Source organism: Trachinotus anak, unplaced genomic scaffold (assembly GCF_046630095.1).
Source record: "Trachinotus anak isolate AG129_WGS33_773 ecotype Australia unplaced genomic scaffold, CSIRO_AGI_Tana_v1 ptg000051l, whole genome shotgun sequence".
NCBI lineage: Eukaryota > Metazoa > Chordata > Actinopteri > Carangiformes > Carangidae > Trachinotus > Trachinotus anak.
The window spans coordinates 91133-106847 of NW_027273902.1; the positions used below are offsets into that span (position 1 = coordinate 91133).

The 15715-nt window shown below is 41.3% G+C and overlaps 1 protein-coding gene across 1 annotated transcript; it reads left to right on the forward strand.

Annotated features, from left to right (window-relative positions):
• The first annotated feature begins 5716 nt into the window (after window positions 1–5716).
• On the forward strand, window positions 5717–15477 carry gata5 (GATA binding protein 5). The gene is made up of 7 exons (XM_071473379.1): window positions 5717–5982; window positions 6396–7030; window positions 8629–8798; window positions 11228–11356; window positions 12086–12170; window positions 12314–12444; window positions 13389–15477. The coding sequence occupies exons 2-7, from the start codon at window positions 6508–6510 to the stop codon at window positions 13506–13508; spliced, it is 1158 nt and encodes a 385-aa protein (XP_071329480.1). The 5' UTR covers window positions 5717–5982; window positions 6396–6507; the 3' UTR covers window positions 13509–15477.
• Window positions 15478–15715: the final 238 nt, after the last annotated feature.

The following is a 15715-nucleotide window of genomic DNA, read 5'->3' on the forward strand; positions in this document are numbered from 1 at the left end:
ACGCTTTCGTTCTCCACCTCCTTTACTGTGTCGTCCCTTGTTTATCACTCATGCTAATACCAGCTAGGCAGCTACGGCGTTTCGCGGGCAGCCTCAGCTCTCGCGTTGTTTTAGAGACCTGCCGCGTGTGTAATGCCGCCAACCGATTCAAAGTCTCGCGATACCCGATCCATGACTCTATAACCGATTCATCTAGGAATTCATTGATAATTCCTATCGATTGAGGAGGCTGCTACCGATGCAGCCGTATCTCTCACTTGTTGAACCGAATATCTGGTCCCATCGGTTTATCGTTCACAACAAAACAAACATAATTTATACAGTAGAAGATTAAAATAGTATATTTAGGACAGTATTGGCACAGACCATAGTTATACATAGACCTAGGGCATCGTTATGTCCCACACAGAAGCAATGTTGTGGTCCCTGTGGTCTCCAGATACACACACACACACACAGCGACGACCAATCAGATGTGAGCCTCACAGTGGTCTGCTGTCAGAAACAGCTCAGATCTGCCTCCTGCTGTCGGAGCTCAGCTCCTCGGTGAGCTCGGCTCTGCTCCCTCACCAGTAACACTGCTCGTTCTGGTTTGGGCTTGGTTGGAGGTGATAAGGTTTCCTCTGTGATGAGTGAAGACTGGGATGATCTTATCAGGGGTGATCACAGCATCAATTTGCAACACTGACAAGAAATTAGAGAAAAAAGTTAAAACAAGTCCGACAGCACACACACACACACACACACACACACACACACAACTTTAGCTTAGCTTTCTCATAGACAATAAATACCTCAGTAAAATTCCTCACTTATCTTGCAGGCATGAATGTAAAATGAAGATAGAGGCTGAAATTCCAGCCCAGTCCAAAGAATGCAGCTGTAAAGGACGTCACGTCAGAGGCTGATCAAAGTTAAGAGGCATTTCTGGAGACAGTGCCTCCCTGGTGGACTGGCCTATCAGTCAGTCCGCACAAACCTCACCAAAAACTGACATAAACAGCAGATACCCAGCCTGCAACGGGAATGTGGCACATTTGTGGATCCCAGTTTTTATTGACATAACCACAGACTGACCGGGGGGAGCTGTAACAGTGCTGCTGCCCCCCGCCCCAACACACAGCCGTGTGGAGCGCCATGATGGACTGTGTAAATGAGGCTGTGGTGGAGCTAGACCTCAGCCATCACCTCATTCATAAGGGCGCTATCTGACTCGAGCACTGAGAGATGAGAATTACTCCATGTGCTAAACCGTCTGGTTGGGTTTTTCTCAGGGAGACAGATCGGGGTTACGGCGTGTGGTGCACACAGAGTTTATGTTCGGGGAGAACATGACAAACACACAAAAACCAATAGCAATGTAATTATTTATATGTATCACTGAAGATGAAGGACAGCCAATGCTCATTTGGTTATTTATGGTTTTATTCCTTTGTTTTTTTTGTCTGCACCTTTTTTGTTAAAAATCCATTTTGTTACATCATGTCATTATAAGTGTGATATTATGTTGTCATGGTAACATCTGTATCCTTGCTAACAATGTGAAAAATATTCTTTAAAACTTTAGATTTGTTCCAAAAGACTATATTAATGTAAATATATTAATGTATATTGATGTGTTTGACAACAACTGTAATGTCTCTATACCAGTTGTATTAACAGTTAATAAATGATTTATAAAATGAATCCGGCCCATACTAGGGCCACATGCTTGTTTTCTTCTGGCCCAGTATACACCGTATACACCAAGGCCCAAATCTGGCCCACATACAGCATGATTTTCAGAAGTTGCTTCCACGTTTGTCAGACTTGGGCCTAAGAACAAGTAATATGTTAAAAGTTATAAGTTTCATTTTCTTATCAAGGCAATTATGGGCTTATTTAATGATATAGACAAATCTGCACAGAATAACAAAGACCAAAAAAACACAAATAAGAAACGTAAACAATATTATCATAGTTTTATTTTCAGCATTTCCTTCACTATACCATCCTAGTCTTCTGTTACTTAATATTAATTCCCAATTTTGATATCATTATTTTTATTATTGTTATTATTATTGTCATTATTATTATTATTATTATCATATAGCACCTTTAAAAACTGAGTTTACAACACACTTTGACAAGAGGCAAGAAGCTCAAAAGACAATATTCATAAAATTTCATAACAGTTTTAATTATTTCTTTATTATCTCATAATATTATTGTTCAATTATATATTTTACACAATTTACTCATTTGATCATCTATAATGTCAGGTACAGTCAAAAGACTGACAACATTATGACTCCACTGCACTGCCATGAATGATGTCATATGACCTGTTGTGTCTTCACCTGTTGCAGGTGAACTCTGTCACCCTGCTGTGTTGTCTAACCCAGACCCCCAACCTGAAGTTCAACGTCACGCCGGACCAGGGAGTGAGACTCCAAATATATTTACGCCACTTACATCAGGTCTACAGTTACTTCTGTGGTGATGAATATGTGGGAGCAGCTGAAGTTTGTTCTTCTTCACTTCACTCAATCATTTTTACCAGAAGAGATTTTCATTGAAAAAAATGGCCCCATAAGAATAAAAAATCAATACATTTAGAAATAAGAACAAAATCTCAGTTTTGCAAATGAGTCACTTTCATGTTTCAACCATCTGCACCAGCACCACTCATTATCATACTCATAATTAATATAAAACAAGGAGAGGAAACAAAAACGTCTCACTGCCAAGTCATCACATATAATGATATGATACATATGATACAGATGCTTGGTCAGGAGCATCATTTTTCAACATGCAGGGTCGATAGACTGCAGTCTTCTGTCGTATCAAGCCCCTGCATTCAGAAAGTCTTCAGACCCCTTCACTTCATTTGTTATATTAAAGTCTGATAATAAAATCATTTAAAAAAATAAAAAAGTAAAAACTGAATTTTAGAAATAAAAAAAATATATTAAAAAGTAAAAACTGAAAAATCACATGGACATAAATATTCAGGCACTTTATTGTGACTCCTGAAGTTTAGCTCAGGTTCTTCATCTCTGAGATGTTTCTACACCTGGACTGGGGTCCACCTGTGGTGAATCAGCTGATTGGACACACACCTGTCTGTATCGGGTCTCACAGCTGACGATGCAGATCAGAGCAGAACCCATGAGCAGGAAGAACTGCTGCAGAGCTCAGAGACAGGATTGTGTCGAGGCTCAGTGAAGGTTCAAGAGCTCAGTGGTCTCCATCATTCTGACATGAAGAAGCCTGGAACAACAGGACTCTTCTAGACCTGGACCTGGACTAACTGAGACATCAGGGAGAAGGAGACCAGTACCCTGATGGTCTCTGGGCTCCCGAGATCCTGTGGAGGTGGAGAAGGACCAGAAAGACCATGTCTGGTCTCCTCTCAGTCCAGACTGTTGTGGTCTGTGGTTCCCTGATGGAGCATCAGAGCAAGGGCGTCCCTCTCTGTCTTCAGAGAGCCCCTCCTCTCCTCACTCCTCTAACCCCCCCCCCCCCCCCCACATGTCTGACCAGCTCTGACTCTCAGGTCCCTTCTTCACCTGATCTCCTTCACTGATTAAACAGACACAGAGTCTCTACTGACCTGAAGCTGAAACTGATCCACCTCACTGAGTCTCTGAGGAGTCTCTGCTTTTCCAAACATCATCAGTATATTGAAAACACCACAAATCTGCAGCTGCGTGTTTTATTTTGGATCAAACTCAAACACTGACTTAATTCACATGTCAGACTGAAGTTTGGTCCCATATGAAAAGTTACACAACACAGCTGAGGATGCACATTAATGTAACGGCTGAACCATCACAGACCAACTCTGATCAGGCAGAATGTAAGTGTGATAGTTTCTTACTGAATCAGAAAAATTTCTCTCATGCTCAAGAAACTAAAGGTAGAAAACATGTGGAGCATCTTTTAAAAGGATCTGAATATCATTGTTTAAAAATAAATTGTTAATTTAAGGTGATAATCAATGAGCTAAATTACATTATTGCATTTAAATCACTGAAGCTGAGACTCTGTCAAAGGTTAATTGTGAGGATGATGAAGGAGGGTGAAGATAAGGAGTCAAGTTACCTGTGCAGTGATAAATAGGTTGTTATTTACCATGTTCTTTTTCTTTTTGATCTTCTTTTGATCTGATATTAAAGGGAAAAATCATCTGTTGAAATTAAATCCAGAAACGTTCACTTACATGGACGCTGTGTTCAGCCTGTGCAGGAGTTAAAGCGAAATAACATAAGACGGAAATGAAAATCTATTCGATCGATTTTTTTCTGCGTTGAAAAACAGGTTTTAAAATGACTCCACGCGTTTTTCCGCGTTATTGAATATGCAGCATAATTATTTTTTTCTGTACAATAATCAAAACGCTTCAGTGATGAGTTCATGTCTGCAGGCGGAACCTGGTACGAAGCTGATTCACATCAGGTGTTCGGCCACAGAGGAAGAGGAGACAGGAGGAGAGGTTATTGTCTTTATTATTATTTTACACAGTGTCTGGTTTTTGAAATCGAAAAGAAGTTCCGTTAGATTCAACACTTTTGAACACATTTCATCAATGTTTTACATTTTCAGATATAAACTTAATCTTTAAATTGAATTAATTATTTTCACTTATTTTATAATGAATTATATAAATATAATTACTTGTAATTATTTGTTTTTCCTTATTCAGTCAGGCCTAATAGCTCCTTTATATTTTACGAAGCCTAATTCTATTTCCACATATTAAGGTGTAAATTCAGTTTCAAAGCCTTGGCTTGGAGGAAAAACATCAAATTCTTTATTCATGTACTTTTAATATTCAAACTTAAATTAAAACAAAAAAGTGGAATAAGTGAAATATATATGCACCACGTTTACGTTATTAATTTGATATTTAGGCGCCAATTATAAGCACAAAATTATTATGTTTTAATTAAAAAAAACCATTTTACGATAGTGGCTGTTGCTGTTCCTATTTTATTTCATTCTATTTCATTTTATTTTACTTCAGTCAGTGTCCGGCTGAAGTTCTTGTTCTGCTGGTTGTTGGTCTGTTTCTTATCGCACTGCAGCTTTTCCACAGAACTCAGTCACAGTCTCACCATAAAAACTTCTCTTCGCTCTGTTACTGCACTGAGTGTTTTTATATCCCGAACACACTGTTAACACCTTCATCCACATAAACCTGGTTCGGTGCAGTTTGACTTTCCGGTCTGAAAATATTCCGTTACCGGGCAGAGCAGGTGAGGCCTGTAACATCCAGGCCGGTTTAATATTGTCAGTTTAAAATAGCTTAATGATCCTAAAGTGAACAATATCATCTGAAAGTGTAAATTCATGAACCATTAAATCTCCGTCACTATGATAAAGTTAATACTGTGGTTCTGCAGGTTAAAGCCGCAGAAAATAAATATAAAAAAATCTAACAGTAGAAAGAATAAAATAGAAACATGATCCTGTGGAGTTTGTTGAGCTGATCCTTCACATCGAGCCTGGGTTTAAAATTGTGTGGCCTCTTTCTTTCTACTGAAACACAGTAAAAGGTGAATACAGGTGTTTCTTTTGCACCCCTCAGTCCACAACACTGGGCCCTCTCTTCCCCTCTCGGGCACCTAGGGGCCCTCCCTCCCTGCCTCCCTCCCTGCCTCCCTCCCCACCTAGGCCTACCTCGGAGCTGCGGACTGCGTCACGTGTTTTTCTCCCGTACAAATTTTCCAGTGGGGGAGCGAATAGGAGCACACCCATATCAGCAATTATCTGCGGCGGTAAGAGTCTCCAGATACTCGGACAGGAAGAGCAACGCTGCGTCGTCCTGCAGCAGAAAAACAGAGGTGGCGAAACTTCTGCGCATTAACGCAGCAGATATTTGGAGAAGCTCCCGGCGCTCCCTGCCCCGTCTCTGTGTGCGCGGAGTGCGCTCCTGTGCTGGGGTTTGGACGGCTCCAGGACCGGACTGCTTTATCACCCGGCCGTCCTTATCTGGTGAGATAATACACTGAGAGCCCGTGGACACAGCCGGTGTTCCTCCTATGCACAGAGCGCTATTATCAAGCTTTGATGTGATTTGAGTTATTGATAGAAAAGAAATGCAGGGCAGATATGGAGGGGAGCGCGCTATCTGTGCTGTTTGATTCGGTTCGTTATCTGATATCAGTTAATGTCATTTTAATCAATTTGATGTCAGTCACAATGATACAGGGGAAATACAGGGGATGCTCAGCTTCTGGTCTTTTAAACGGCGTGAATGTGCAGCATCGATTTAACTCACATACAATTATTATTATTATTATTATTCATAATATGTTCATATAAAACCTTCTTGTGACAGACAACGTGAAATTCAAAGTCTTTTTCTGCCCGCTCATTCATCGAAATATCTCCATTTTCTTTCACAGGACAGGGATCTGCAGAGTTTTATTAACAGCTTCACCTCCACAGGACAAAGACCAGTCTAAGAAATCCCCCAGATATTTTCCATCTTCCTGACAGGACAGAAAAGCAGTGAGAATGTACCAGAGTCTGGCCTTGTCCTCCAACCAGTCCCCTTACGCGCATGACACCGGGAATTACATCCACCCCTCGGCCAGCTCTCCGGTCTACGTCCCTACCACCAGAGTCCCAGCCATGCTGCCCACCCTGTCCTACCTGCAGACCTGCGACCCGCCCCACCAGTCCCACGGCCTCGGCGGGCACCACCACGGCTGGCCCCAGAGCGGCGCGGACGGCTCCTCCTTCACGCCCAGCAGTCCTCACCCTCACCACGGCTTCTCCTACTCGCACAGCCCGCCCGTCAGCAGCAACACCGGCCGGGACGGGACCTATCAGAGCCCGCTGGTTCTCGGAAACGGAGCCCGGGCCGATCAGTACGGAGGCGCCCTGGTGCGCTCGGTCGGAGGCTCCTACTCCAGCCCCTATGCTTACGTGAGCCCGGAGATGGCGACGTCCTCCTGGGCGTCAGGACCTTTCGAGAGCGGGGTGATCAGTCTGCAGGGCCGGCAGGGCGGTCTTTCTGGGAGACGGTCCAGTCTGGGTGAGTGTGGGTCTCCAAACTAATAACTTCTTCCATAAAGTGAACTTAAAATCAGTGTGTGATCATCATTTGAAAAAACAGCAGATTGAAAGTGGAGCATTTTATTACTGAAAATATTCTCTGTTAAATGTGTTAAATGTGTTTCCATCAGCTGGTTTGATCGTGAATATCTCATTTCAATCTGGTTTGATCTGAACTCAGGTGTGGATTTATAACTGTTTCACACACTGCTAATGATTTTCTTCGTCCATATTTTACCTTCATATGACAGTTAAAATTTTAAGCCTCAAAATATTAGAAAATATTCAGAATATTAACATTTTATTTAAAGTTTTGGGGGATTATATGTCTGAATATTATAAATATAATATTTTATTTATTTATCTATTGATTTATTTTTACAGCATAACTGAAAACAATTCTGTCATAATATCTTGTTATTCTTCAGCAGTTCAATAGTCCGTTCACCCACAGTAAAGTCCAGGTTACTAGAGTTTATTATAGGAGCTGATAGAGAGGCCTGTATAATCCCACAGTTAGACAATACACATTCATCCCTGACCAAAACACAATCAATTACTAAATGTTAATTTAATCTCCAGGAACAGTCAGTGCTGTGATGACAGGGCTCAATCCACACAGTCGATCAGCAGTTATCACCTCGGTCAGACTCGGGCCTGAAGCGGCGCGATACCTGCAGCCGTGAAGAGACGTTTTTACAGACTCTTTCTCCAGGTGTTTGATGATCTGGTCTTTAGACTGTTTCACACCTGAACTCCTCACACGTTCATTGAATCTGTCTTTAATTAAACAGGGGTCTTTATGGGCCTGTTCATAAAGAGAATGGTCTCAATATATTTTAGTCACCGTGTCCTCATCCTTCTCATCCAGGCCGTGTCTCTCTCTCTCTCTCTCTCTCTCTCTCTCTCTCTCTCTCTCTCTATCTGTGTGTGTGTGTCTCTCTCTCTCTCTCTCTCTCTATCTGTGTGTGTGTCTCTCTCTCTCTCTCTCTGTCTCTAAACTGAGGGATTAAGAATTTGGGCAATTAATGGCAGGAGTCCGTCGTGTGTCAGAGCTGTGATGGATGGGGGGGGGGGGCAGGATCTTTCAGGCTGATGACCCCCTCCCCCCCATCTGTCTGTCTCCCTACTGATCCATTTGGCGGTTTGATCTCTCTTCATCCCACTGAACCGAGGGGGTTTAAATTCCTCCGCTGGCTATTTATCACTCTTTGGTCCGTAACCCCCCCCCCCCCCCCCCCACACACACACACACACACACACACACACACACACATACACAACCATCCACGCCCCCGTAAGTTGTAAAAGTTCAGAAAAACAAAATCAGCAAACAGGACTGTTGTTTATTCCAGATGATGGTTTTACCTCAAATCATATCAATGATATTAAAAAGAAGTAATGAAAGGATCGATAATCCACCTGCAGCTGATCACAGCACCTCATATAGAAAACACACTGAATAAAGCAGGTTTTCATCCAGCTCCTGTGGGAGTTTCACCCACACTCATCGTGATATAACAGTGAGCTGGTCGCTGTCCTGTGGCCTCAGTCTCTGTCTCTCTCTCCGGTCTTCAGACCTGATGGATGATCTGCCCACTGAGGGCAGAGAGTGCGTCAACTGCGGCTCCGTGTCCACGCCGCTGTGGCGCAGGGACGGAACCGGACACTACCTGTGTAACGCCTGCGGCCTCTACCACAAGATGAACGGCATCAACAGGCCGCTCATCAAACCACAGAAACGACTGGTAAGAGGCGGGAAGAAGCACCTGCGCATTCACACAAGTACAATCTTCAAGTACCTGTACTTTACCTGAGTATCTACATTGAATGGTCCTCTGCAGGTTTCTGCCCCACGTTTACCCACGTTTATCATCGATAGTTAGAAGTTCATTTACAGATTATGATTTTCACTGAAACATAATGAAATGTGTCACTTTATTTTTTTTTTTAAACTACCCACAAATATTACAGTAAACTCCACATCAAAAAGCTGCTTCATCTTCACTTTTCAATCAAAATATTTCGGTAAAATAATAATAATACAGGTAAACGAACCATTCTACATAAAGTCTGCTTTTACATTTCCTAATAATACTTTACTTACTTTTACTGAAACAACATTTTAAATGCATGACTTTTACTTTTAATGGATTATTTTCACATTGTGGTGTTTCCACTTTAACTTGAGTAAAGGTGTAAATAGTGAAGGCAATGTTACATTATTTTAAAATTGTACTTATTAGAATTGATGATATCTTTAATATTTTTAGGGGTGATATAAATATCAAAATGCATCAAAACGAATTGTTAAAAAAATTGTAAATTAAAAAAAAAAACCATGTCTAATAAATACCCACCTTAAATATCATTACAGGACGTACACAGCAGAAAAACAAAGGGGTAAACATGTATCTGATTTAATGTTGAGGTTAAAGTCAAATTACCTGTTGACAGTGGTGGAAAGTAACCAGGTACATTTACTCATGTACTTGTGTATATATACTTGTGTATATATATATATATATATATATATATATATATATATATATATGAGCTGAGCTGAGCTGAGCCCTCAGCTATCATTTAAGTTTTTTCTGATCTATCAATTAATAGTCTATGAATCTTTTTTTTTTAAGTGTCTTAGAAGAAGTGACATCTTCAAATAATTTATTTTTGGTTTGAAATCCAAAGATAATCCACTGCAGCAAATCCTCCTTCCAGAGAATATAAAAATATAAAACCAACAATGTGAGAATGAACCAGGACCCTGAAACTGAAGCAGCTAAATGGAGTTCAGCCAACATTTATTTTATTATTTACACTTGAGCTTTTTCTATTGTCACATGTCAAAATATCTTTTGTAAAAAAACTTTTTGCTGCTGATTAATTTTCTGTCAACTAACTGACTGACTGTTTGAGGACTGATTAAATTATCATCTCCACTGTGATCGGTGAAATTTTAATTAAATTTAAATCAACAGTATGTTTACCGCTAATACTCAAATACATTTTAATGAGTAAAACGCTGAATGCAGGATTTTTTACTTGTAGGTTGGTTTGTTATGTTTGGTCTGTTTGGACTTTTTTCCACCACTGAACATTGATAATATGTCACAAATCAAATATTAAAATTTTTTTATTATTTGTATAATAATAACTAACTTAAAGCTCCATCCAGTCTAAAGGCAGATGTCCATGTGTTTGTGATTATAAAGCAGGTCTAGGTTCTATATTAATACTGTGAAAGTGTCAAAGCCTCAGTCCACAGAGAAATGCACACAGCCTGTATTCAGAAACTGAGCCTTAAAACCAGCCGTCAGGACTTCTGGAACTTTGTGATGTCACAACAAAGCAGTCACCACCCCAAGCCACCCACCATCCAACGTTGCAGGTTTTGTTTCTCTGAGTGTTTAACTGAAATCTGCAATATTTTTATTTGTTCACTCAGAAAACATTCAGCCAATCAGAAGAGAGGCTCTGGTCCTCTCTTTTGAAATATGGAGCTTTAAGTTATAATGCATATGTCTCTCCATGTGCTATTTGTTCTATAGATGTTATATATTCTGACCTATTTGTGGTTGGAGGGCATTTAGAAAATGGAAACCAGCTCAGTGGGGGTGTGATGTGGGGATTGGGGGTGTCAAGAGTTCACAGCTGTATATTTCCCAGGAACTTGGCTCTTCAGAGCAGCTGTGGCTGAGCACTGCCCTGCACTCTCCTCCACCACTGGGCTGTTTTCTCTACTTTATTTGTCCTGCAGTGACCTTGTCCTTGGACGAGCCGTTTTTAGACGAGGCTCTGGACCAACGTGACTCTGCTGCTGCTTGGTTCTTTTTCTCCACACTTGTTGTGTGAAACCAGACTGATGTCTCAGTGGGGTGTGAGAGAGAAAGACATTTCTATGTCGTCCTTAAAGGTTGTACAGCTAGTGAGTTATTAGGATGTTTTGTGTGGGTACGTTGAGGAATAATTCATCATTGTTGTACTGACATCCTGCAATTCATTCTGAAGTTCAGGGAACAGCTCAACTCAAGTTTCTCAAACTATACTTCAACGACACAAAGACATTAGCTGTGAGTCTGTGTCTGCACTGAATCTTCTCATAGTGGTTTCAGCCTCCAGAAGTCAAATTGTTTTTAATTCAAACGTCATTTTTCCTTCTCTACAACTGCAGCAGACCACACCCCGCCGAGCTGGCCTGTGCTGCACCAACTGCCACACCAGCACCACTACACTGTGGAGGCGCAACGCAGAGGGAGAACCTGTCTGTAACGCCTGTGGCCTCTACATGAAACTGCATGGGGTAGGTCACACCAGGCTCTGATACACAGACGATTAATCTAAACCTTCTCCAGACTCTCTGTGTGGAAAACTTCTCCTCCAGTGGGGAACACTTCAGTATTTGCGCAGAGTAAAACCTCTTTGAGGGCACTGCAGTCACTGTTAACGGAGCAGCAGGGTGGTGTTGGGGGGGGGGATTCAAACATGGAATGAGGGGGCACTGTAATCTGACACCAATGAAAACTGTGTGAAATCTGAACAGTTTTTTTATTCCAAATAATATTCAAAATATAAAGAACAATAAAAACCCAAGTAAATAATTAAATAACTTCAATGACACTGAGGCTAATAAAGTCAGACAGTTACTGTCAGTTTATTTTAGTTTAATTATCTTTAGATTTGAAAGAATAATCTTGTATGTTTGAGCAGCTTCTGAGATGTTGTTGTAAATCTTTAGGGAGATTTCCTATTGAGATGTCATTTCCAATTGTTCATTGGTTGTTTAAGGGTTAGAGCCACAGCCCTTGGGGGCCTCTAACAGCCTGGGGCCCCAAGCAGTTGCCTGGCTTACCTGTTCACACCCTGGTTACACGTCACATCTCTGAGTCCTGAACGTTGGCGTACTCTCATCACACTGACGTTACATGAGCTTTGTTTGGTTCAGTGTGAACAAGAAACGACAGAATGATAATAATTCCGGGTCTTCTGTAGCAGGACGTCTGTGTAAAATCAGCTGCTGTACTTCCTACAGGTGCCTCGACCTCTGGCCATGAAGAAAGAGAGCATTCAAACCAGGAAGCGCAAACCCAAGATGCCCAAGAATAAAACATCCACAGGTAGAGTGAACAGGAGGAGGGGGGAGGGGGGGGTCCTCTATTTGATTGACTGTAATGTGATACAGTTGGAAGAAAATATTAAAACACTGATCAGGGGTGAAAGTGTTCATACATCACGTTGCTCTGCTCTGTTGGTTCTGCAGGAAGCTCCACCACCTCTGACACCAGCTCCCCCACCCCCCTCTCTGCCTCAGAACACGCCTCCACCATTAAAAGTGAACCCAACATGGCCCCATCACCCTACACTGGACAGACGGTCACATCCGCTACTCAGGTACACCTCTTCCTTTCACATAGGTGGGGGCGATTCTACAGTCTGTTGGGGCCAGAGGCAAAAAAGAGCAGGGGCCCCTCCAATCAGCATCCATCACAGTTAAATAATCAGACACCAGTAAAAAATGTATGAAATATATATAAATATATATATTTTTATTCTAAATGTTCACATTAAAATTTTAAAAATATAAAGAACATTTTAAAAAAAACCATTAAATTTTCAAACTATATTCATTAAGAACAATAAAATATAATGAAATTACCAAAATAACTTCAAAGTTTGTCACATTATAAATAACCAACATTATAACATCAGATTGTTACATCCATTATTTTAATTTGTTAACTTTAGATTTCAAATAAATCTTATATGAATGATCAGCTGAAAACACTTGGAAACACAGCTTCTGAGATGTCATCGCAAATCATCCATTGGTTCTTTAAGGGGGAGGGAGATGCATCTCGAGACATAGCTGTGAAGTAAAGTTTGTCAGCCCTAGGGTTAGGGTTAGGGGGTTAGGGGGCCCCTGAACAGCCTGGGGCCCCAAGCAGTTGCCTGCCTTGCCTGATCACAAGCTGCCTCCGTATGTAGGTCACGTTAGCTGACCATGAGCTAACTCACCAATGAGATAGGAAGTTCACATCAACTCCAACAGACAAAATAAAAGTCCAGCTGATGATACAATAGCTTCCACCAGTTTGGACTCTGTGGCTCCCTCACAGTCAGTCAGCTCAGCTATTGGTCAACGACACAAATCCAAAAGTCAAAAGGTCACCAAAGTTAAACTCAGAGCCTTTCATGGATTTACTTCCCCCCGCCGTGACTCCATTGGATTTAATTTTAAACCCTGATGACATCATCATTTTCCTCAAAATGAAATGTTTGAATTTTCTGTGTAAAATCAGTCGAGTGTCACTGAAACATGTCTTTCCTCCCGACAGACGGCCTCTCAGTTAGACAGCACAGGATCAGCACATGTGGACATTAAATATGAGGATTACCCCTTCACCCCGACCTCCATGAATCCACAGAACTCCTGGTGCGCTCTGTCTCAGGCCTGAGCAGCCTCCACCTGCAGGACTGACCCACAGCACACAGCTCACTTTGGCTTCAGGCCGTCTCCTCCAACCTGCCGCTCCTCCCTGTGATTCTGAGCTGTGGAGAAACAGGGGCTCCAGCAGCTCCTGAAGGCTGCATCACCTGACCTGAGGACCTGCTGCCTGCGTCATGTGACCGGCGCAGCTCACCTGAACAGGGACACAGGGTACCTGGACGGCAGAAGGATGAGTGTGTTATCTCCCGTACACCGACCCGGTGACCCAGAACTGACCCCAGCTCTCCTGGATTTCCTCAGCGTGCAACACAAACTACCTATTGCTAAAAGAAATCTCTGTTTTTAGAGAAACACTAAACCAAATACACCAATGCAAAGACAATCAAGTGGACTGTAAAACACAGTTTATATAGCAGATAAGCATCTTTTTGTGCCAAGTTTTCATTGTTTTCATTCTGTGGTGTTTTCAAGACAATAACAACACTTTCAACATTTTTATTGTCATCGCAGAAAGAAACCTGTAAAATGGGCAGAAAATCCCTTTTTTATTGCCGTTGAACACGTTTCATTACCAACATGTAGATGATTAACTTTTATAGACACATTATTTATGTTGAGATAAGGACAGTTAAAAGTCATGGAGGACACTAAAACCAGCCGGTTATAACCCAGCGCTCGCTGCTGTGCCCTGTGGCCTCCGAGCTACGACACTTACATGTGTGATTTGCTTGTACAAGATACAGAAGATTCATTTTAGAAAATCGGGACTGGTTGTTTTGATTTTGACATCATGGTGACGTATCAGAGGGTTTATCATTTTACTGTTCGAAGATTTGACATTAATGAAAGTGCAATGACTCAATCCTTTGTTCCAAAAGAGGCAAAACACAGAAGTTGTGCTAAACATATTAATCTAATTTTATTGTCTGTATTTTGCCCATATGTAAGTGAATCTTAATGTTCTGTTCTGTTTTCTCCTTAGACTCTATTCAGGTTAATAAAGTGGTTCATATTTCATATAATTGATTCATGAAAATCTGTGTGATTTTCAGGCGACTGAGATGATGAGCTGTTCAGGTGATAGATGTTAAATCAGTAGTTCCCAGTCTGTTCATCAGCACTCGACTTATGAATGGATTATAACCTGGATGTAATTTAATACTGATAAATGATAAAAGCAGAAGCAGTAGTAGTACTACTACCACCTGCAGTGACTGAAGATTTTAATTCATCCATTGCTTTAACTTATTATTTCAGCTGTTCACACATTATTTTTTATTTTATTTTTTATCTATTTCCAGACATGTTCCTTCACCATTCTTTCCATCCCAATAACAACTCAGACACATGAACTTGTGTATCGCCTGGTACTGAGGACTGATCCAACACCACTGCATTTAAAACATCTTCACAGCTGTAAACTGTCATATGATCACTGTTGTATGTCTCAGGTTCAACCCTTTGTGAAACATCAACAAATACATTCATACCATAGAATCTTTTTTATCTAATTTGACTGAAGAATGTAGAAATAAATGAGACATCCTGCACTAGTTGCCCTGACACTAGTGCCACTCCTCCAAATTAAAAGCTTGCATGTTGTACGTGATGCTTTTTTAATGGTGGGACCCTCCACAGTAAAATGTTAACAAACTGGTGATGTTTTGCTAACAGCTAACATTACAGTTTTTACCAGTCTCTCTAAAACAGTAGCTGCACAGCGCAACGTAGGCTGCTGTTTCAGAGCAGTGAAGAAGAACTGATTTAATAAAGATAAAAGTGAAAGTTTATTAATAAATTACATGGTGTCAGATCCGTGTGTAGACTTGTAGACCTGTTACAAGTGACTCACGTGCACTTTACTGGGACCAAATGACTGAACAAAAGATTCTGACATTTTAACTGTTTGACTGTGATTTTGTTCTTCACACATTTCTGCAGCTCTGCTCCAGTCACAGTAAAATCCCTGACAGTCATTTGCTGCTATATTTTGTGTGTACATGTGTGTATGTGTGTGTGTGTGTGTGTGTGTCTGTGTGTGTGTGTGTGTGTGTGTGTGTGTGTGTGTGTGTGTGCAAGCAGGGTGTGTGCTCCTGCCGGTTGCTCAAGCTGACAGTGTCGACCAAAGGTTGTGTTCCAACTCTGCTTTATGGTGGCCAGGTTGGAGTTGGCCGCATCATGGAGGAAGATACAGGCCTGTCAGTAACAAGGCCG

What these genes read in the sequence shown, in the direction of transcription:
- gata5 (XM_071473379.1), top strand. Translation starts at nt 6,508, where the DNA reads ATGTACCAGAGTCTGGCCTTGTCCTCCAACCAGTCCCCTTACGCGCAT. An exon ending in TGGGAGACGGTCCAGTCTGG is followed by an intron (nt 7,031 to 8,628) that starts GTGAGTGTGGGT and finishes TCCGGTCTTCAG; the next exon opens with ACCTGATGGATGATCTGCCC. An exon ending in CGGTCACATCCGCTACTCAG is followed by an intron (nt 12,445 to 13,388) that starts GTACACCTCTTC and finishes TCCTCCCGACAG; the next exon opens with ACGGCCTCTCAGTTAGACAG.